This window comes from Gobio gobio, assembly GCF_949357685.1.
Source record: "Gobio gobio genome assembly, chromosome: 10".
Classification (NCBI taxonomy): domain Eukaryota; kingdom Metazoa; phylum Chordata; class Actinopteri; order Cypriniformes; family Gobionidae; genus Gobio; species Gobio gobio.
In genome coordinates this window covers 42483014-42505591 of record NC_137116.1, presented here as the reverse complement: position 1 = coordinate 42505591, position 22578 = coordinate 42483014, and the positions used below count along the sequence as shown (strand labels likewise).

Here is a 22578-nt window from a genome sequence, read left to right as displayed (position 1 = left end):
AAACAAGTAGGCCTAGCCTATACTAATAACAGTAGGTATGGTTTGAATTTATTTTATTATAGATATGTGGCTATATTGCAGTGCTCCCTTAAGGCCCGGGTATACTTCACTTACCTGCCGTCAGATTATGCGATCACTTTGATCTATATTGTGCTTCATATTTTATGTTGAGATAGATCGTTGTTCAGGTTTTGGATGTAGGCCTATGCAGTGAATTACAGTGTATAAGTACAAGTGTGAGTTGATGAAGATTATAGTTAAATGGCTTATTCAGATGCTAATATGGCTAATCATGGAGCTATAGTATTTCACACTTTGCAAGTGATATTCCACTGATCGTTTTTTGTTTGTTTATTGGATTGTTAATCATTTGAAAGGTCTGTATTATTTACTTATTGTAATTGTTGTTTATCTTTGTACAGACCACACACATACTCATCTATAAAGTCATAAAACGAAAGAACTGTGGTTGACTGAGTTCCTGGGTTCTGACCGAGTGTTGCTTATCCAACAGTCCTTTAAGAGAGAAACTAGAATTCCAATTCCAAATCCTACAATGACAACTAATTTCTGATTTTGTTTGTACATTCTGAAATTAACACTAAACAAGCACAATAAATGCTGTAGAAAGTGTCTTGTAAACTAATGTACTAAATGACGCCTCTTTGTGCAGTTAGTTTTTATAAAACATGTCTTATTTTATCAAAGGTTCTATTTCAGTTAGTGTAGGCTCATTTTGAAAATGTAGTTACTTACACAAGTGCAAACTGGGTGCTTCATGCAAATGTATTCTAAAGTCCTATTCACAAAAGGAATGGATGGTTGTACGGATGGATGCCCATCAATGCAAACTTTACATGAATTCTGTGCCATCTGGCTGTCGCGATGATCCCTCATGGAATGGTCATAAATGTGCCGGTACTGACGCACCAGCTCGTACAAGGTCGTCTAGAAATCGTACATCTTCGGATGCGGAGGTGCGCGCGGAGTTACAAAAATGCGCTGCGCACCGCCAGGCGAAATGGGGTCTTGCGGAGCCAACGCGCGAGACCGCCCCCTCCGCGTTGACGTCATTTTTGCCGCGCGCACCCTCGCCCTCTTGCGGCCGCGGCGAGTAGGCCTATATGCCTGCGATTATAATGTAAAACAGACGCTGACAGCTTCAAAAAAGACGTCAAGTGTGAACGCTGCTTTCCTATGGCGTTCCGATGGGTTCTTTAATATGACTTTGCAACATGCACTCGTCTCAACGAACGTCTCACTCAACGTCTTAACTTTTTTTTTATTCTGCTATTTATTCCATTCAATTTAAGACGCAGACGAGGCGTAGACGTGACGTAGACGTCACGCAGACGTCACGCAAATCACGTGTGGCAGTGAAGTGTCCACTCAGACGTTACACGTCATTCACGTGTAGCAGTGAAGTTATAATTTAATTTTTTCGCTAACACGTAGTATAACACGCTACTCAACACGGCTCAGTGCAGTGTGTCAGCGAATGCACAATTTACTTTCTCTTCACTCATTCCTCTCAATGAACGTGACGTCTGCGTCTGTGATTTTATTTGAGTGTGTAAATGCGTGCGTGAATTATATATTAAATTATATATATATCAGTCTAAGTTGTAGGCTATATATCAGTCATGTTATCAGTCTAAGTTGTATAAACTATAAAGTTGTATTAATATAAAGTTAAGTCCTTTTTTACAGTCATTTTATGGTTTAGGATGTTTCCATAAACACTGATATCACCCTGTGCAGGTCTTAAATGCTTAAAAATAGATTTTTAGTGTAGGTGATTAATAAATAATTGTGCATATTTTTAATGCCTAAAAATTAACGTTTCCATATCTTTTCATTTAATTGTTTATTCATGTATAGTAATGATTTATAAAAAGAAAACTAAAACCAGTGTGAAATAAATGTTAAAAGCAGGAATAAGAAATTAATTTTACAATTGTACTTTTCCTGCAGGTACTAAACATCTGCAATGTTTAGTCTGGTGTCCACAAATGACAACGGACCTTTCGCAAAAACAGTAGTATGAAACAGAGCTTACAATTTATTTTTATTTTTTTTACATTTTAAGAAACCCAATCAATTAATAGACCCACTGTTTTGTGACTTTAGTAGCCTATAGTCTCAGTTCAAGCAGTAGCTATACGTGCACTGATCGATCATCTCTTCTAGCACATGAATATGTTGTTTAAGTGTGATAAAAAACCAAGGCAGAATTGAAAGAGTATCCCTGGCTCTAAAATGTTAATTCTCTGCTAAATTATATGCTAAATAATAATAATGAACTGCTCGTCTTTTTCTTTTACATTTACATGTTTTCATTTTGCAGACTCTTTTCTCCAAAGTTTGAGGAATAAGGCATAGGGAGGGATTTGGCTCTGACTGTTGTAGTTGCTTCTATTGCTCTCATTTGTAAGTCGCTTTGGATAAAAGCGTCTGCTAAATGACTAAATGTAAATGTAAATGTAAATGTAAATTTGGAGGTGTAACTGTTTTTATAATTCTGTTAACTGTCAGATTGCCTGTCAATCAAACTTGGGCGAAACACAGTTAAAAACTAAATATTACAACTATAAAATTATTACAAATTATAAATATTATGTACATTAGCTAAATTACCCCGAATGTTTACGTTATTTTGTGTTGGTCAAGTGACTCCAAGTGGTGAATACAAACATGAACATAAAACATAAAAACCTTTCTAGCATGAGTTCTTCATAAGTATCTGTGGATATGTTGACAAGAAACAACAGTAAACAAAACTTTTAGATATGATAATTTGTGTAAATTAAAATTTGGTATTTGGAATAAAAAATCTATAGCTACACAAGCAAGGTAAAAGCACTTAATTGCTAATAAAACATAATTGAAGATCAGTGGGGAAAAAATAATAAAGAATGAATTGTGTGGAATGTACTGGAAACCCCTTTAAGGCAAACGCAGACGTCACGTTCGGCAGACGCAGGCGAAACGCTCGGCAGACGCAGACGTCACGTTCGGCAGACGCAGGCGAAACGCTCGGCAGACGCAGACGTCACGTTCGGCAGACGCAGACGAGACGTTCATTGAGACGAGTGCATGTTGCAAAGTCATATTAAAGAACCCTTCGGAACGCCATACTTTCCATCGTTAGGTGCGCTCGTTCCTGCTGGTGTCGTCTGCGTGTGCTTCAAGTCTGAGGAGGAGGGGGCCGGTTAAAAAAAAAACACTGGGTGTCCATCCTACATAAAGCCCATTGAAAGAGGCGACACGAATGTGATCTCTCTTGATTTGGGTGACTACACAACAAAGTTCTGCGTTATGTTCTACAATGTGTAGGCCTACTTTGAGAAAGACAGCCTACTGCAGTAGGCTACATGTAGTTCTGCTTTAAACGACAATCTTTGGACATGTGCATTATTATTGTCGTTAATTTTTTTTCAGGAATGGCAAATTCTCGGCGGTTATGGTGTGCATTAGCGTCACTGTCAACCAAAAAGTTAGCTTTTTAGCCACTAATTAGGCTTCGGGCTTTGTCTGCCCTCTGGGGGTTTTTGCCTGCATTAAAATATTTATTGGCTTGTTTTGCTTTTTCCGCTGTTTGCATTTGTGTTTCTGAGGGTTAATGTCTGTTCATTTCTTGACTGCCGTTTGCAAATATTTTAAATAGGTCTAGACCAATAGGCTACTTACTTGTTGGCAGCGGCTACAGGCACGCTTTTTGCACTTGGTGTAAATAGACACCATTAGCCTACTGGCTTTGGTAGAAACATTTTGTGTCATATTTGCTCATTGTATTTTAGGCTACTGTATTGTCATGTTGCTGTTGTAACTATTGTTCTCCTGGCATGGGAATTTTTATAATATTATTTTGTCATTATTATTTAGTTTTAGGGAGGTTAAATGGTTCTTATAATTAACTTTTATTTACAATATAGGCCTAATTATAAAGTTCTTTTGGCAGTGAATGTTTTGGAGAATGTTTGTGCTGGATCTGGCAACACATGTTTACTGCAGGGCAAACCGAAAGTTAACTTTGGACAACGGGGGAAAAAAAATCCCATTCCCAGAATTTCACTCTAAACGACCTTCAACGGTGAGAGAGAGCCTATATTTGTTTTCAGTTGATTAAGTCTGGTAGGCTAATTAGTTTTGTGAGTCGGCACTGTGTTTGAATCCATTTGGCTACATTAAATGTTTTGTGTAAAAATTTCACCATGACGCAACTTTCAAACGTCGTGCGTGTTGACGAAAATTAGGCTACTCGTAGCGGCTTAAACTTTATTTTAAACAAATTGTAAAACATTTTTTACTTTATAAAGTAGTTTTGATATTGAGCTCTTTTTGGTTATTGTAAAAACACTGGGGTTGGGAAACCTTGCTTCATCCACAAAGCCTACACCATTTTGTGTTCCGCCCAGAAAAACTGCGACGTGGCTGGCACAATGACATGAACATGTAAAATGGCTAAGGCCAGTTTGTATCTCCAGCGATCTATATTAAAGAATTATTTAGTATTTGTTTTGTTTGTGCGTGTTGCTAACTAGATTTGTGTAAAACAATCACTTTTTTTCCTTCATAACAAATTGAAATATTCATAAAAGCCAATATAGGCCTATTGGATATAAGGAAGTGTAAACATAGGCTACTTATGAAGAGAAAGTTCTGTTTGAATCATGTTAAAATAAATGTGTTAGGGTCAAACATTTATTTTTAATGCAGATGTCACAATATTATGATGATGGACAGAAAGTGAAGGATGAAGGCAAGTTCTGTATTTTCTCAGTTTTTAAGTTTTAAAAAACATTAAAAAAAAAAATTAAAGCAAAGAGGTAAAAATCTATTTTAATTTGTGTAATTTTGTGTTAAATAGGCATGTCTTTTTAGTGATGTCATAGAAGAACCATTTAAAAATAACACATTTCGGTAACACTTTTGGTCATTAGTAGTTAACATTAGTTAATGTATTAACTAACATCATTTGTTACTGTATTTGTTCATCTTTGTTAATGTTAGTTAATAAAAATCCAGCTGTTCATGGTTTGTTCATGTTAGTTCACAGTGCATTAACTAATGTTAACAAGATTTTAATAATCCATTAGTAAATGTTAAAATTAACATTAACAAAGATAAATAAATGCTTTATAAGTGCAGTTCATTATTAGTTCATGTTAACTAATGTTGTTAACTAATGACTATTATTCTAAAGTGTTACCCACATTTCTTAGTGTGAATATATTTTTAATCATCTAAAGAATATTTCTCTACAAAGAATGTTTTGTGTAGGCTAATGAAAAAGATGTGTAAGGTTTTTCATGGAACCAGATGCCAATAAAGAACCTTTATTTGTAAGAGTGGAAGAGCCTGTGATTTTTATACTGTGCATGCAAAGAGATTAGTCAACATTCACTTTCACTTTTAGTCAACATTCATTATTTATAATCAATTAACTCATTAAGAATACTAATGTAAGGTCTGTTTCAAAAACTAGCATAGCCACAGAGATTTAAAAGTAAACAATTTTTTTTAAATGGCATCAATAAAACCTGAAAAAAAATTAAGTAAACCATTTATGTCTGAATATTTAAAGGAAATTCATCAACATATAAATGAATAAAAGATGAGATGTAGCTATTTTGGCGTCCACTAAAAACTAAATATACTATTAGTGATATACGTAAAAAAAAATTAAATGCAAGTAAAGTGTCTACTTTTATGGTTCCAATAACTTTCGCGAAAATAAAATGTCAAAATATGTCTGAAATAATGTTCCAAAGTGTCAAATTGTCATTCAGCGTCTATATATTTGTTTTCTTGGCATTTTCAAATAAGTGTTGGCTGTTTTATTAAAATGACATGTCTTACTGTTTATTTTAAAGTATTAGAGGAGCTTTGTCCTGAATATGGAGTTTGTTTGAGGTCATTCAGTGTAAAAGGAAACAAGAATGCTTCCTGAAATCATATAAAAACTGATAGTCATTCAACAGTCTGTGAATTCAGCAAAAGGCGCCCTTAAGACCACGAGATTCAGCAGCAAAGTGAGTTTATTGCTCTTTAATATTTGATAATTTCACCTTTTCATGGTGTGACAACCTAAGTTACAAAAACAGGTCAGTGAAATTCCCAAAAAAAAACAACGTTTTTGTTGAATTATTTGAAAAATAAGTAAATGTAGTGAATACTTGGGATTAACTTTACTTGTCAAGCTCATTGTTTGATATAGGGCCAGTTGATAGCCTGCAATATAAGCTGAAGTAGTTTCATAATTCAGGGTATTGTTTTTGTCATTTACTGTAATGCAAATTCTTTTCGTACTTTTCGTACGAGTTTCGTACATTACACAAAATGACACTGTATAGATAACAATTTTAGCATCTTATTTATATTACAAATAAATATGGAATGTTTACTGACAAATATGTGTTAAACATATTTAGATTCTTAATACTATTTTAATGCATTTTTATATTGTTTTATTTGTTTTATTGATTTAGAGGTTCAGATGCCCATGAACAGAGAGAGTTGCTGGGCACAGTAAACAGCTAAAAAGTAAATGCAGACCCAGTAGCTTGTAGCCTGGGAAAACCCAGACAACTTCCGGCAAATTTAGATTTGCTCTGTTACTACTGAGAATGGTCTGGTGGTTTTAACCAGGCTAAGTAGCTTGGGCAGCACTCTTAAGGCCCATTCACAACAGGAGTGATAACTATAAAGATAATATCCTATATAAGCTATATTATATAATAAGCTATATTTTAATATAGATAATAAGCTATTTGCATCCTTAAATTGTTTCTCAGGAGGGCCAAACAATTCTCGTTGCTCAACTGCTTCATTCCGTACTGATCCGGCCCAGCCGGTACGGATATGGTTTTATTTTCCACTGTGGGGCAGCTGATAACAAAGCTCTTTGGAATGTAATACAAAACGTGTGCTGTTATCTCTGCAGCCCACAGTGAGCGCATGCAGAGAGAGAGAGAGTGAGTTTCAGACAGTGACTGTAACCGTTCCTTAACGCTCTTAGAACTATTCAGCCTGACGATGGAAAAGCGGCATTAGATGTAAAATTCTTAAATGCAATCACTAAATAAAGTTAGAATAAGACACTGTTTTCATTGGTAAGGTTGTCAGTATTTACAAAATCCATTTTTGCACTGCAGAAGTGGCACAGAAGCTGCATCGGACGTGGCATTTAGATGTAAACGCACCAACACCGGGAGAACATAGAAATACAATTATTTTTTTTAAAGGGGTGATGAATTGAGAAATCAACTTTCCTTTGAGCCTTTGGTATATAAAAGTTCACCGTGATATAAGAATATCCTGCAAGTTTCAGAGCTGAAAACGTCCTTGTTAGTCAAAGAAAAGCTTTTATTGACACCAGGCCCAGAAAACGAGAGATCTCAGAATATGTCGACCACTGACGTAGTAGGACGCAGAAGCTGCGCCTCAAGCCCGCCCACCGACTCATAAACGATGCGGAATCGATTGTAAACAAGATAGGGGTCGAGACTGGATTTGCAGACATATTGAGATTAAAACACAATGCTTTGCCTTCTATATTGGATCCGACAGGAACGGTGCAACACACTTATGTGAGTAAAGCATGTTTTTATATGTGTTAGTATTGCATTGTTAGATTTTGATATCTATTGATTACATACCTTAGCACGCGGTCACAGGCTGGAGAAGGTGTTATTGGTTCATTTGTGATCAGACTCGGACTTGTAACGCCAGCTCGCAAAGCCCAAATTCCCAGGGCTATGTGCTTTTCAGACGGGCTCTGTGTGTGTACGGTTTACGGTTATATTCACTGATGATCAAGCGAAATGATACAGAAATAACATTCCAATCAATCGCGGGAGGATGAGAGATGAATCATTGTGTTTGTTTGAAAAAGACATTTTGCGAGCCCTGGCTGTGGGCTGGGGGATTCATTCCAGTTGCCGTTTGCCACACGCTGTCACTGACAGGGGAGCAGAAGCTCATTAAATATGCAAATCTTATCCAATCCTAGCCGTGGGCGTTTACTTCCAAGTCTTCAGTGCTGCACGCCCATCAAAACCGATTGTTTTTCAGAAAGCCTCAAAACCAGGGCAGAAAGTACCCTATTACTTATTATTACTTGTTTTTGAATGTAAAAAAATTTGAATGTTAAATGCAGATTCATTCAAGAGCACTGTTGCCCAAAGACGTGCTACTTTTCGTAGTTTTCAGAGAGGAAAAAATCTAATTTGGATTACGTATAAAACTGGGACACAATGTCACTTCGACAGCACAAAACTTCTAGTTTCAATTAAACAAATGTTCCCATCCTATCCCACATTGGCTCCCCCTCCCATCAAATCACATGATCCCGTCATATGATTCTCATCCCTTAAGACATGAGACTCAAACAGAAAACAAAGTAATATTGCTATTTTATGTGGTCATTCAATAGGCTATTGTGTGGTCATGAATATGATTCCTGATTTTTCAGATTTGAGTTATAAGTACTTTCCAGTCAAAGTGAAAATGTTTTGCACTTAACTGATCAATTTATGCTGATTATTATATTATTATGCCCTGCTTTTTATTTAGTCTAAGAATTAAGTTCCTCAAACCTTATATGTCTGGTGTTATGTATATGGATCTTTGTTTACTACTTAAACAATCATAAATGGGCTTAAAGCATAGTATCACTTTGTTTTATGAAAATGTAATGAGACGGACAAACGTAGGTGATCTTAATGCACCTATTTTGTCATTTCAGCTCTTTCCACAAGACAACTGCTTACGCACCAGTTTCAAGAGGAGACTTGCCATGTGTGAAACCTGGACAGAGGAATTTAATTATTTTGTCTGGGAATCTGCATTCGGATGCAACAACCCTTTCCAATATAACCAAGGGTTTTCTTACCGTTGGACCCTGAATGTTTTACCAAAGAACCCAAATACTCCACAAGCTGTAGCTGATGAGGAAATCTAAAGGGCTACCAATGTATCCGTGACTTCATCCATCTAATGTTTTGAAGAAACCATAAGGGAACTCGTGAAGTATGGTGAAGAAACGTTTGCCTCCACTTTCAAACGGACTAAATAAACCGGCATTTCATTTGATTGAACATGATCAAGTTTGGATTTATCTTTTTAATATCTTATCAACTATGTTTTTCTGCGAGTGCATGTGCTCGTGCTGAGTACGAGGTCAATGGAGAATGCTGCCCCATGTGTGCACCAGGTACAGTACACATTATGTAATGTGGGTTCCCTTTCGTTCAGTCACTACGACGTAACGTTAGTGACTAACGAATGGGGGTTTCGCTTAGAAGCCTATCAACTTCGAGTTTTGAGAAAATGCCCAATGGCGTGCCAATGCCATGGGGCATGCGGAATTTGCATACGTAGCTCCGCCTCACTGCGTGAGTATATAAGGAAGTACGAGGCAATATCGCATTATGTTTCTGCTTTCGGAGCCAAGAGTACCTACCTCTTCACTCCTACAGCCTTCTGAGACTCTGTCAGCTTCTTCGAGACGAGCAGCTTTCCAGTCGGTGTTGGTGTGACGGCGCGTTCCAGTGATCGCATACTTCCTGCCTGCTGATCTGTGCAGTGGTCTGCATCCAGCTGGTGTGTGTTTCCCTGGGCGCTTCGGCATCGGCTGCAAAGTTTCCTCTCATAAAAGAGCTTGCACGTGACACGTCCTTTTCAGGATGTTTCGTCCGTGCACTTCTGGGTGCGGTAGATCGCTTTTTTCTTTTGACGGGCACGAGCGCTGTGTGACGTGTTTGGGCTTTCAGCACGCTCAGGCAGCGCTCGTGGATGACTCATGTTCCCTCTGCGGGAACCTGGCCATCTCAGTGCTTCGATCGAGACTCTGTGAGTTCCGTGCTGATGCCGGAACGAGAGTCCCCTCCGCCACCCCCCAATCTGCGGTCTCCTCTGGAGGCGGCACTTTGGCTGGTGACCAGGGTGATCTGAGGGTGACGGTGTGGAACAAAGCTCCGACGCTAGTTCCTCGGCCCACACCCCCCTCTCAGGCACTTGACCCGGTCCGCGCTCAGGCGTCTACATCGGGGCCGGCTCCTGCTGTCCCGACTGTGGCGTTTGGCGCGGCGGAAGAGGAAGTGATGTCTATCGCCGCATCACAAGGTGGGCTGGAGTCATCTGAGGATGATGATTCGGCTGTGCTGCCACCTTCGGGTGCGCCAGCATTGCCCGAGTCGGACCCAGAGTTGACAGCCATGCTGTCTCGGGCCGCCGCAGCGCTTGGACTGGAGTGGAACCCTCCGCCTCAGCCCGAGCGTTCGCGGTTGGATGATTGGTTTTTGGGGGCGGCGCGTCCGGACACCCGTCCGGCCGCTCCTCCAATACCTTTCTTCCCCGAGGTGCATGAAGAGGTCGCGCGTTCCTGGAAGGCCCCGTTGTCTTCCCGTGAACGTTTGGTGGCCTCTTCCGCCTTCACCTCTCTCGATGGAGCCGCGGCTCATGGGTACACTGGGGTCCCCCCAGTCGAACGTTCTGTTGCGATGCAACTGTGTCCTCAGAGCGCTTCGTCCTGGCGTGGTGACCCAAAGCACCCCTCCAAAGCCTGTAGGTTTTCGTCATCTCTGGTGGCGAAGTCCTATAGAGCTGCGGGGCAGGCCGCCGCTTCTTTGCATACCATGGCAACTCTTCAGGCTTACCAAGCCAAGTTGCTGTGTGATATGCACGAGAGAGGGGCTGATCCAGGACTCAGCAATGAGTTGCGTGCCGCCACCGACCTCGCTCTCCGGGCGACGAAGGTGCCCGCGCGCTCCCTGGGTCAGGTGATGTCCACAAATGTGGTCCAGGAGAGACACCTATGGCTCAACCTGTCGGATATGCGCGACGCTGAGCGAACACGTTTCCTCAACGCCCCCATATCGCAGGATGGGCTATTCGGCGGAGCGGTCGAGAGCTTCGCCCAACAGTTCTCGGCCGCTCAGAAGCAGACTGAGGCAATAAAATACATCCTGCCCCGGCGGTCAGCTGCTGCCTCCACCCCACCGCCCGCGCAGGTGCCTCAGCCTGCTCGCCGCCGAGGACGCCCTCCTGCGGCTTCCTCCGCCTCTGCGCCACCCAAGCAGCAGCCTCCACCCGGGCCGCGCAGAGGCAGCCGCAGGAAGGCGTCCTAGTCCGCTCCAGCCCCGCAGCCCGCGAAGAAACGCCAGGCTAAGCGGCGCTCCTGATGCGGACGGCTCAGGGATGGGCAGTTCTTTCCAGGAGACGGCGGCAGGGCCGCTCCTTCCCCCGGTGGAGGGCCGGGGGAGAATCTTTTGTTCAGCTGCTGGCCCCCGGGTCAGCAGCACCCTAATGTGGTTAAAGAAAGAACTAACAACCCCATCCCTGAGCCCCCAGAGATCGGTGACAGCAGTGCGCGCCACCCTCGGGTCTCGCCACTCTCGTCCCTCTCTGTCGCCAGCCCCCTGGCAGAGCAGACCCCAGTGGAACGCGAGTCCTTCCCTGGTCTCCTCTGTCAGGGCGCAGCCGTTAACCGTGCTCCGACCCTGGGACGCCCAACAGCCTCCCCTGTCCGCGCCGGTAACGCTGCCTCGCTGCCCCACCCAGGGTACGTCTGTCGTCCGTATGACCCCGTTGGTGCAGTCTCTGGAAGCCTGGCTTCAGCTTCCGGGACTGTCCCGCTGGGTTGCCCGGACCATCAGGCTCGGCTACGCGATTCAGTTCGCGCAGGCTCCTCCCCGTTACAGGGGAGTCCGCTTTACCATGACTGGGGCCCATGCCCCCGTCATGCGTGCGGAGATTGCCACTCTACTGGCGAAGGGTGCGATCGAGCCTGTCCCTCCAGCCGAAATGAGGTCGGGGTTCTACAGCCCCTACTTCATTGTACCCAAGAAAACCGGTGGGTTACGGCCAATCCTGGACCTTCGCATCTTGAACCGATCCCTTCACCGGCTTCCGTTCAAGATGTTGACTGCGAAACGCCTTTTCGAATGCGTTCGTCCGTACGATTGGTTAGCAGCGATCGACCTGAAGGACGCCTACTTCCATGTCTCCATCCTTCCTCGACACAGACCGTTCCTACGGTTTGCTTTCGAGGGGCGGGCATACCAGTACGCAGTTCTCCCATTCGGGTTATCTCTGTCCCCTCGCGTCTTCACGAAGATCGCCGAGGCAGCCCTTGCGCCCCTTTGGCAGCACGGGGTCCGCATCCTGAACTACCTCGACGACTGGCTCATACTAGGCCACTCTCGAGAGCAGGTTTGCGGACACAGAGATCTGGTTCTCCACCACTTAACCCGTCTGGGCCTTCGGGTCAACTGGGAGAAGAGCAAACTTTGCCCCGTGCAGAGGATCTCTTTTCTCGGTATGGAGATCGACTCGGTCGCCATGTACGCGCAGCTTTCGAGCGAGCGCGCGCAGTCTCTGCTGACTTGCCTCCGACAAATCGAGAGCAAGAATGCGGTTCCACTGAAACTATTTCAGAGGCTCCTGGGGCATATGGCATCTGCAGCCGCGGTAACGCCGCTCGGATTGCTTCATATGAGACCGCTTCAGCACTGGCTTCGCGATCGAGCATGGCAGTCTGGCACGCTCCGGGTTCAAGTGACTCGGGCCTGCTTACAGACACTCACCCCGTGGTCGAACCTCAGCTTTCTACGGGCCGGTGTGCCCTTAGAACGAGTTTCCAGGCATGTTGTCGTATCGACGGATGCCTCTGCCACGGGCTGGGGTGCCATGTGCAATGGACAAGCAGTCGCGGGCTCCTGGACAGGACCCCAGCGCCTCCTGCATGTCAATTGCCTCGAGTTGCTGGCAGTACGGTTCGCCCTGCACCGCTTCCGAGCGTTGCTGAAGGGCCAACATGTGCTTGTCCGGACAGACAACACGGCCGTAGTAGCGTACATCAACCACCAGGGCGGTCTACGCTCCCGCCGTATGTCTCAACTCGCCCGCCATCTCATCCTATGGAGTCAGAAGCGCCTGAGGTCCCTTCGTGCTGTCCATATTCCGGGAGTCCTGAACCACGCAGCCGACGAGCTCTCGCGGTTTCAGCCTCTCCCGGGAGAATGGAGACTCCATCCCCGGACGGTTCAGCTGATTTGGGAACAGTTCGGCGACGCACAGGTAGATCTGTTTGCCTCCCACGACTCTTCCCACTGCAGCCTGTATTATTCCCTGACCGAGGGCACGCTCGGCACGGATGCACTGGCGCACAGCTGGCCGCGGGGCCTACGCAAATATGCGTTCCCCCCAGTGAGCCTACTCGCACAGCTTCTGTGCAAGATCAGGGAGGACAAGGAGCAGGTCCTTTTGGTCGCCCCGTACTGGCACGGCCGGACCTGGTTCCCCGAACTCATACTCCTTGCGACAGCCCCTCCCTGGCCTATTCCTCTGAGACCGGACCTCCTTACTCAGAGACGGGGCACCCTTTGGCACCCGCGTCCCGACCTTTGGAACCTCCACGTGTGGCTCCTAGACGGGACCCGGCAGGTTTGAGTGGCCTACCACCTACGGTGGTCGCCACCATCACTTCCGCTAGGGCAGAGTCCACTCGGCATGCCTATGCGTTGAAGTGGAACCTCTTCGTCACCTGGTGCTCTTCCCGCCAAGAAGACCCCTGGGAATGCCCGATCGGGTCCGTGCTTGAGTTTCTCCAAGAGGGGCTGGAGCGAAGGCTGTCTCCCTCCACCCTCAAAGTATATGTGGCCGCAATATCTGCCCACCACGATCCCTTGGAGAACAAGAAGGTAAGTCAGCACGACCTGGTCATCAGGTTTCTGAGGGGAGCCAGGAGACTGAATCCTCCTCGCTCTCCTCTCGTACCCTCTTGGGACCTCGCAGTAGCAGTGACGGCGCTACACCGGGGCTAGGGGGGGCTAAAGCCCCGTCAGAATTTTGAATAGCCCCGGTTTAGCCCCCCCAAGCAGTTGAGAATCAAATGGACCGTTTTTTGATAAAGAATACAGAGTGCAGGCCGAAACCCTGTCTCTGATGGGGTCCAAAAGGAGAAAAGAAAGAGGAGTCAGAGAGAGAAATGCCCTTATCGAAGGCCATTAGGCTACAGAAAATACACACAGTGCTGCCGCTCCCACCATGCATCACACGCGATGCGTAGGGCACCACAAGAAAATGCTCTCTCTACCTAAATTACTCTAAGTGATCACGCTTAGGGCATCAAAACGGCCAGCGGCGGGACTGTGTACACACTTTAATCTAACTACCGGTAAATCTAATCTAATCCGTTAATACGACGACGAAGTGACTCCGCAGGATTTGTGACATACAATGCGCATTAATGGCACTTACTGACGACCACTGTCGTTATTGTGAGCATGTATACAAATAAAAGTAGACAATCTAGCCTATAATTTATAATTATGTCTCAAGCACAGTATGGCCAAAAATTATGCAGTAGGCTAAAGTGAGTTTTTCCCGCTGTCATGAGGAAAAAAATCCATCAGAATGTGCCGCCGCTTTCGTCGACCAGAGGGTTAAAGAAAACGTATAGCCTATTTAGTTTCATATTTATGTTTAAATAGTAGCCTATATTATAGAGCCCTGCATTTCTGCCCAAGCCCGACGGTCCCGACTTTTTTACACCCCTATAGGGCCGGGCTTCGGGCCAATTGTCCCGTCATACCTCAAACGCGGGCCGGGCTTCGGGCCTTTTTAGGCTTCTCCTTCATTTTATATTTTAGACATTCAAGAATTAAAAGAAACAATGAGATATGCTGCGCTGGTGGAAACAACATGAGACCATGATATCGCGAGTCCGCAACTGTCAAGACTGACTCGCGCAATGTTTAGAGGACGGTGCTATGCCTACACGAGCCCACAAATGAGTAAAGCAAGCCAACACGCAAACTGCCGCAAGTGATACTGAAAATAAGCCAAGTCTGAGATGTTCAAAAACACAACCATCTTCATTAAAACTAATGAGACTAAAGGCTCTTACCAGTGTTCAGGTCGCTCTTTCCCATAATGCGGTCTTTGATGTTGAAATGAGCTGATGAATAAAATGCTCATATCTGTTGCTTTCGTTGACATGAACTCCGTTAAATGTGCATATAGCGCTGGAATTGAAGATCGGATTTATATTCATTTCACGGAGAGGTAGGCAAGACAACCATGTTTTTTTTATTTATTATTTGTTTAGATTGTGTAGCCCGTTTCATTTGCGCGCGCCGTTGCGATCTGCCTGCCTCATCTTGTCAAAAAATATTTTTATTGTGATGGTGGTGATAGTAGGCTAAACGTTTAAACGATGCTTTAAGTGTTTATATGGATTTTATAAGCAAGAGAAGTCAAGTGTTGATTTGAGAGGCTAAAGTGTTGGGTTAACTCACTGTCGGCCAGGGCCGCTTGGTCGTCAATTTAAATAACAAAAACTTTAATTTAGCAAGCAACAAAATGCTTCAAATATTTTTCTAAATAAACTTAATAAAGAAACTAAACGAAATATAACTACTTTTACATTAATAACAAAACTGAAATATTTTAATGGCTGCAACTAATGTGTAATAGGGAGGATAAAAAAAAACACGGGATCCAGTCGGGCTGATCATTTTGATGAGCTGTCGGACACGGGCCGGGCTAGGGCTTAGTTTTGAGGCCCGTGCAGGGCTCTACTATATTAAAAAAAATATATTATTTCATCTATGTTAAAAAAGTGAACAGCTTGAGCAAGATCACTACATCATAAGACTAAGATGCCCAATATGTCGGGGGACATGCGGATCAGACATGATTTTGACTTCATTACGTTTTGTTATGCAGAAAGCCACGTGAATTTCGTTTTGTTTAAATTGTATCTTTACTTGAATCAATAAAGAAGCAAACCAACCAAGAATGTTCGGAATGGATTGACATGCTTAACGAAACCTGCCTGTTTCCGCGGCCTTTAAGACTGAAACAATATGTCTTTCTGTTTTTAATAGCCTACATTTCTTATATAGGCTATTCATCTAAACGCAATCGTACTGCAAAAAATGTTCTTCTTAGTATTTTTGTCTTTTTTCCTAATCTAAATATCTAAACATTCTTAAATCAAGATGCATTTACTAGATAAGTAAAATGACAATATATTTTTTCTTCTTTTCAAAATTTTGTCACCTTTGCATATAAAAGGTTTTTGTCGTTGTCTTGTGGTCACCTAAATAAAAAATCTATTTTGTTGAATATGCCTATTCTTTGACCATATATAATTTTAAACTACACTTCTGATGAATGTGGTGTGTACCATAGCTGCTTTTATTTAAAAAAAGAAAACGACAATTTCTTTATGAAGTAACTATGACGTCATGAATACTGATTATTTTCTTAGCACCCCCACATATTGGTCTAGCCCCCCCTTAGCACCGGTAGAGAAAATATTCTGGCGCCGTGCATGCGCAGTAGTGTTAACTGCTCTGCAGAGACCTCCCTTTGAGCCTTTGCGGTCGGTCGATATTAAGTTTCTGTCTATGAAGACGGCTCTGCTGACCGCATTGGCCTCAGTCAAGAGGGTCGGGGACCTGCAGGCATTTTCGGTTGACGAAGCGTGCCTGGAATTCGGGCCGGCTAACTCTCACGTGATCCTGAGACCCCGGCTTGGATATGTGCCCAAGGTTCCCACCACTCCATTTAAGGACCAGGTGGTGAACCTGCAAGCGCTGCCTTTGGAGGAGGCAGACCCAGCCTTGGCATTGCTCTGTCCAGTACGCGCCCTTCGCGCCTACGTAGACATGACGCAGTGTTTCAGGACCTCAGACCAGCTCTTTGTCTGTTATGGTGGAGAGCGGAAGGGAAGTGCTCTCTCAAAGCAAAGGCTGTCTCACTGGATAGTGGACGCCATTGCTTTGGCTTACCAGCAGCAAGGCCGACCATGTCCCCTTGGTGTGAGGGCACACTCCACCCGGAGTGTGGCCTCCTCTTGGGCTCTAGCGCATGGCGCCTCGCTAGCAGACATCTGCAGAGCTGCAGGCTGGGCGACACCCAACACATTCGCCAGATTCTACAATCTCCGAGTGGAGCCAGTGTCCGACTATGTACTCGCCCCCCCGAGGGGCCGGTGATGGGCCAGGCTCAGGTGTCTTCGCTTGCTCGCCACTCCACTCCACGGACTGGATACGTGCGTTATTTCCTCAGGTGAGCTCCCCGAGAGCCCTGAGCTCCTCCAGCACTGTCGACGCCGACATCAGTTCAGTCTGCCCTTTCGAGCCCAGACCCTCATGTCCGGCCAGGTGCCCCATGTGCATGGTTCCCTCCGGCGACCCCCACATGTGTATTTCACCGTAAGTCTCCGCAGTGAGCGGGTTTCTTCCCTTGGCGTGTCCCCGCCACCCCTAGGGTTAAAAATCCACCTTCGGCTGGTACCCTAGAGATCTTCCATATGCAGCCCCTACCGGCTCATATGTGTCTCTTAAGTCCTCCCCACGGGCAGGCATTTTTGGCATTCCCTCACTGGGATATGCTTCCCAGTGTACCTTGGTATTCCTGTGTTAAGTGGGAGTCATTCGTCCGTACTAGTCTTACGACAGGGTACTCGCACTTACGCAGGGCGCTGGAAGACAGCTGAGTGGCGGGATTATATTGGGACCCCCATTCGTTAGTCACTAACGTTACATCGTAGTGACTGAACGAAAGGGAACGTCTCGGTTACGGATGTAACCCTCGTTCCCTGAGGAGGGAACGGAGACGTAACGTCCCCTTGCCACATCAGTTGTGCTGCCTGGAACGCAGAAGTTCAGTCTTGGCTCCTCAAGCAGGTAACATAATGCGATATTGCCTCGTACTTCCTTATATACTCACGCAGTGAGGCGGAGCTACGTATGCAAATTCCGCATGCCCCATGGCATTGGCACGCCATTGGGCGTTTTCTCAAAACTCGAAGTTGATAGGCTTCTAAGCGAAACCCCCATTCGTTAGTCACTAACGTTACGTCTCTGTTCCCTCCTCAGGGAACGAGGGTTACATCCGTAACCGAGACGTTCTGCAGGGCATCTAACAATATTAAATTTTGAAGCCTTGTTAACAAAATGAAAGCTTATTAAAAAAGATTGCATAATGTTATAGTTAAATGGCCCTGGGACTAAAAATTGCAGTTTTACGTTGCAGGTTTCAATGGGGACATTTTTGTGTTGCTATTTTGTGTACTTAGTGTAAAAATTCCAATAAAAATACACACTTCTGCCAAAATGTATGCAGTTGACATTAACACAGGCATGATTATTAAAAAAAACATGAAAGACAAATGTCCTTAAGGATTAAGAAGTTAAGTTTTAAAGTCACATTTTAAATTGTCCAATGTAGCCCAAAAGTGAGGTCATGTGCTTATTTGAGATTGTAGTCATACATAGAATCATATGATTCTTATGAACACACGTGGAGATAACAGTGTGACATTCTGACAGGGAACCGTTTACTTGTGTATCTTAGAGAACCCATGTTTTTCATGGCAATATTTAATGCTTTTGTGAAGTATCTCTTCAAAGATTTTTTTTTTAATGTTTGTAGGAAACCGTGTTTATTGGCATTGTACTATAGATACTAGCACCACTTGTGTTCCATGTCCTCCATCAACTTACACTGATGAGCCTAATGGTTTAAATAAGTGCCTTCTCTGCACTGTATGTAATGCAGGTGAGTATTTTCTCCAAAAATAAGACTTGAAATAAAAAAGGTCTAGTACAGCACTTTTGTTTATATGACGAGATGTTTTCCTCTTCACAGTACAAGGACTAAGAGTAAAGAGAAGCTGTGCACGCACTGCAGATACTGTTTGTGAGCCACTGGAGGGATTTTACTGCATTGAACAAAATAAAGGCAGCTGTGGATTCGCTGTGAAACACAATGAATGTCACCCTGGACAATATATCAGACGAGCAGGTGTGTGTATCTGTTTTTACTAAACTGGAGAGCCATAAATTTGAAGGACACCTAGCTTTAGTAAAATGGTTGACTCAGACATGAGAACTACCAGTACTTTTAATGCTAGATTTTTATAAAGAGAGTTATTGTTTTAATATCCTTACAGGAACAGCACTTACTGATACTGTGTGTGGTAACTGTTCAGAAGGCACTTACTCGAATGGCTCTTTCATTACCTGTCAACCACATTCAAAGTGAGTGATTACCATAGATTTACATAGATTATGTTAACAATTAAATAAACTGGTCTAATAGGTCCATACTTTATAACATTGCTCTCATTAACAGATGTGAGACTAAAGGACTTGCAGAAATAAAACCAGGAACAGTCTCGACTGATGCTGAATGTGGGAGTTCAGCTCCAATTGGCATCATTGCTGGAGCCACAGTCACAGCTGGTGTTGTTTTGGTGACTCTCGGGGTCTCATCATTATTTTATTACAAAATAAAACATAGAAGACCAACCAATGAAATGGGTAAGACTATAATAATACAAACATCTATTCAAATTTTAACATGTTGTGCAAGTGTCAATGCTTTTGTTTTATGTTTTAGATAATAATTACACACTTCCAATACAGGAGTGTGGCTCTATGCAAAGTCAATGTGACACTGAAACAGTAAGTGAATAATTGATCTGTGTTCATGAAATAATTAACAAAACAAACAAAACTTTAGTGGGTCATTTCATTAAGAAAACCATTTTATTTGATTTAATGAGTTGAAAGAGCTAATTTATTATTTGTTCCGAAACTTGATCCACCCAGTCACAGTGAGATGTGCCTGAATGTGTGCAGCACACACCATTCTGCATCCTGCTAAATAAATGCAAAAATGACCCTTTTAAAACTTGAGTTCACAAACCAAGTACAGATATTTGATAAAACCATTATATTAATAATATTATAGTAATCTTTTGTATTTTAATGAAATCTTCTTAACTTTTTACAGACATCACCAGACTCAGGGATTCCTCTTATATCATCCAGTAAAAGCCCTGAGATGGATAGGCAGTCTGCCCAGGTTGTCTCCCTGCCTTTGTCCTGAGATGCTGGATCTGAGGATCTGAGACCAGGTTTAAGCATATAAACAGCGCCACTCAATGATAGGGAATGCCAAAGTATTGGCAACTAATCCAGTATTAATGTAAATGTAATGTGAAGTTGGGAAGTAAAAATATAGGCTATGAAACCTGATGCAACATTTTCCTTTCAAATATGTTGTCATTATTGAAAATTTTATAATTTGCTGCTATTTTCTTTTAATTGTATTTTAACTAAATTCTTAATGTAGTCTTTAAATTAAAGGTTGTACAAAAGCTTTTTCCTGAAATATCTTAGTAGCAAATATTACTAAGTAGCAAATATTGCTGATAGTCTGCCATTTTGATTGTATTCTTTTCCTTTTCCTCTCATTGAATTATGTATATTTCATAGTATACATTGAATATGAGAATTGTGAAAGTGACATGTGAAGGCCAAGTATAGTAGCCTAATCCATACTCTGGATTACTATATAGGCCTACCCATTACCCACATCTGCTTACTATTGGCTACAGAAATACTTGGCTATATTTAGCTATACTAAAAGTACTATTGTGAGACATTTTGACAGATCAATTACTGGTTGTTACTTAAATTTGCTTTTGCATCTCTTTTATTGAAGCAAGATGGCGGCCGGTCATGAGACGCTGACAAGTGGAGAGCCTGCCTTCTCTCTGGTGAGACAAAAACCTGAGATTTACACTGCCTCCGATGGAAAGATCATTGTGGAGGATGAGTTTTAAAAAATTTTAGTCATTAAAATGAAGACAATGGCTCGGGACCAACTTGTGTTGTTAGCCACATGTCAGTTCCCAACTGAGTGGATTAGCCTACGAGATCAAGAAAAACCCGGTTTGAACTCTGCCCGGGGTCTACACAGCACTATATTCAACACAGAGGGGAGCAAAAGGACATAAATAATGTCAAAAGCTGCTAAATGAATGTGGAGACAAAATTCCTTGTTTTGTCTCACATCACCTGGATGAGCTGCCGCCATTTTCTTGTGGTGCCCCCCTGAGCACTTGGTGCCCTATGCGCAGCGCATGATCCGCGTGCTGGGAGTGGCGGCACTCCCCGCGTCCCATATGATATAAGCGGGATGGAAAATGGTGAATGGACATCAATAATCAGTAGCCTACTACAAACCATGTCTTGTTTTGAACTTGTAAGGTGGAAAATAATCAAAGATATTTTATATATCATCAGAAGGGCCATTTGGGATTTCTAAGGACAAAAGAATGGCTTGCCGGCCAAATGCTTTTCACACCTTTGGTACAGTGGGAGAAGTTTCGTCTGATTGGTTACTTTCAAACATCTCACGGTTTGGTCTGATTGGTCAGTGTTAAAAGAGTCATATTTGAGTTTGGTGACATCAGATCAGGGAAGAGGATAAAAGAAGATCCGAACTGTAGCTCTTCCTCTTTTGATTCTCTGCTTTCTCTAGAGAGAGCCACACTCACTCACTCACTCACTCACTCACTCACTCACTCTTAACATTCTAGGCATAGGCCTTCTGAGTATAATTAAGGGTTTAAGTTTACATCTATTTGAAACTATTTTAAGTGTAACCATAATTAGAATTTGTGTTTCCCTTTAAAGAGATTTCTGTCCATTATGTAATTGACATTTTACATTTACTTGATTGTTAATAAATTGTTAAATTTTTTATCCTTTCTGAATTAATCTGTAATTATTAACTATCTCCAATACGGATCTGTATAATTGCAACAAAGGGTTAAAATGGAATGATTAAATGTATGATTAACTATCAAATATAAATGACCAGACAACCAGTTAGCATTCTCTTCTAAATTCGACAACTATGATAAATGGAGTCAGATAAAGAATATTATAATCAAATAAATTTTTCCAGCTGAAACACTGAACGCGCATGCGGCCTTCACCGCGGTTCGCTACTGATCCTTGGAGCAAATTCATGCGGTCTTACAAACTTATTTAATCAATAGAAATAATTCAAGCACATAAACCTTCATATGAGGATTAAATAATATTGAATTATGCAAATATGTATATTTCGTAACTTGTATCACTGACACTACCACAACCAGGTTTTACGTTTAAGTGCCAAATAACAATGACTTCAACCAGGACCGTACCCAGGATTTTCTAAATACCGAGGTCCAAATATGAACTTTGGAGGGTTTGAAAAAAAAACATTTCCCTCCTTTACATATGCATTTTAAGACATAAGAAAATCAAAGAATCAGCTAACTGTAGCTTTAAAACCATGTCAGTGTGCAGTATAAATTATTTTAAGAAGACAACAGATTTTTATAAATGAGAATCTGGTTAAATGTTGCAAAAAAATTTGACTCCAAATTAGAAAATCAAAAGAGGTGTTTATGTTTATTATTGACAAAACACAATAACATACTCAAGAGAAATGGCCTTAATGAGAGATGCTTCAAGGATTACATCTCTCATTTACAAAAAGAGATTTTAATCAAATTACAATTTCACAGATAAAAATTTTATCAAATGCCAATATTATCCTTCTGTGTCCAGAGGCATCTCAGTGCCTAAGAACTTTTTCAGGATCCAGTGCTCTGTTTTTATGCACATGCATCATTGCAAGACCTGATAGCCTGTCATTTCCCATGCTTGACCGAAGCCAGGTTTTGAGCCGCCTCAATGCAGAGAACGACCT

The 22578-nt window shown here is 42.7% G+C and overlaps 1 protein-coding gene across 4 annotated transcripts; it reads left to right on the top strand.

Moving 5' to 3' along the window:
• The first annotated feature begins 3606 nt into the window (after positions 1 to 3606).
• LOC307133252 (tumor necrosis factor receptor superfamily member 14-like) lies at positions 3607 to 21583 on the top strand. 4 transcript variants are annotated; one of them, XM_079828182.1, is made up of 9 exons: positions 3607 to 4093; positions 8750 to 9217; positions 18454 to 18579; positions 18670 to 18825; positions 18974 to 19061; positions 19156 to 19343; positions 19423 to 19487; positions 19819 to 19942; positions 20533 to 21583. In XM_079828182.1, the coding sequence occupies exons 2-8, from the start codon at positions 9103 to 9105 to the stop codon at positions 19912 to 19914; spliced, it is 834 nt and encodes a 277-aa protein (XP_079684308.1). In that variant the 5' UTR covers positions 3607 to 4093; positions 8750 to 9102; the 3' UTR covers positions 19915 to 19942; positions 20533 to 21583. The 4 variants fall into 4 exon arrangements, 3 of the variants coding, with proteins under 3 accessions (XP_079684308.1, XP_079684310.1, XP_079684309.1); XR_013817418.1 differs by having other exon boundaries at positions 4013 to 4093; positions 19449 to 19487; XM_079828183.1 differs by lacking the exon at positions 3607 to 4093 and adding an exon at positions 4440 to 4762.
• The last annotated feature ends 995 nt before the right edge of the window (positions 21584 to 22578 follow it).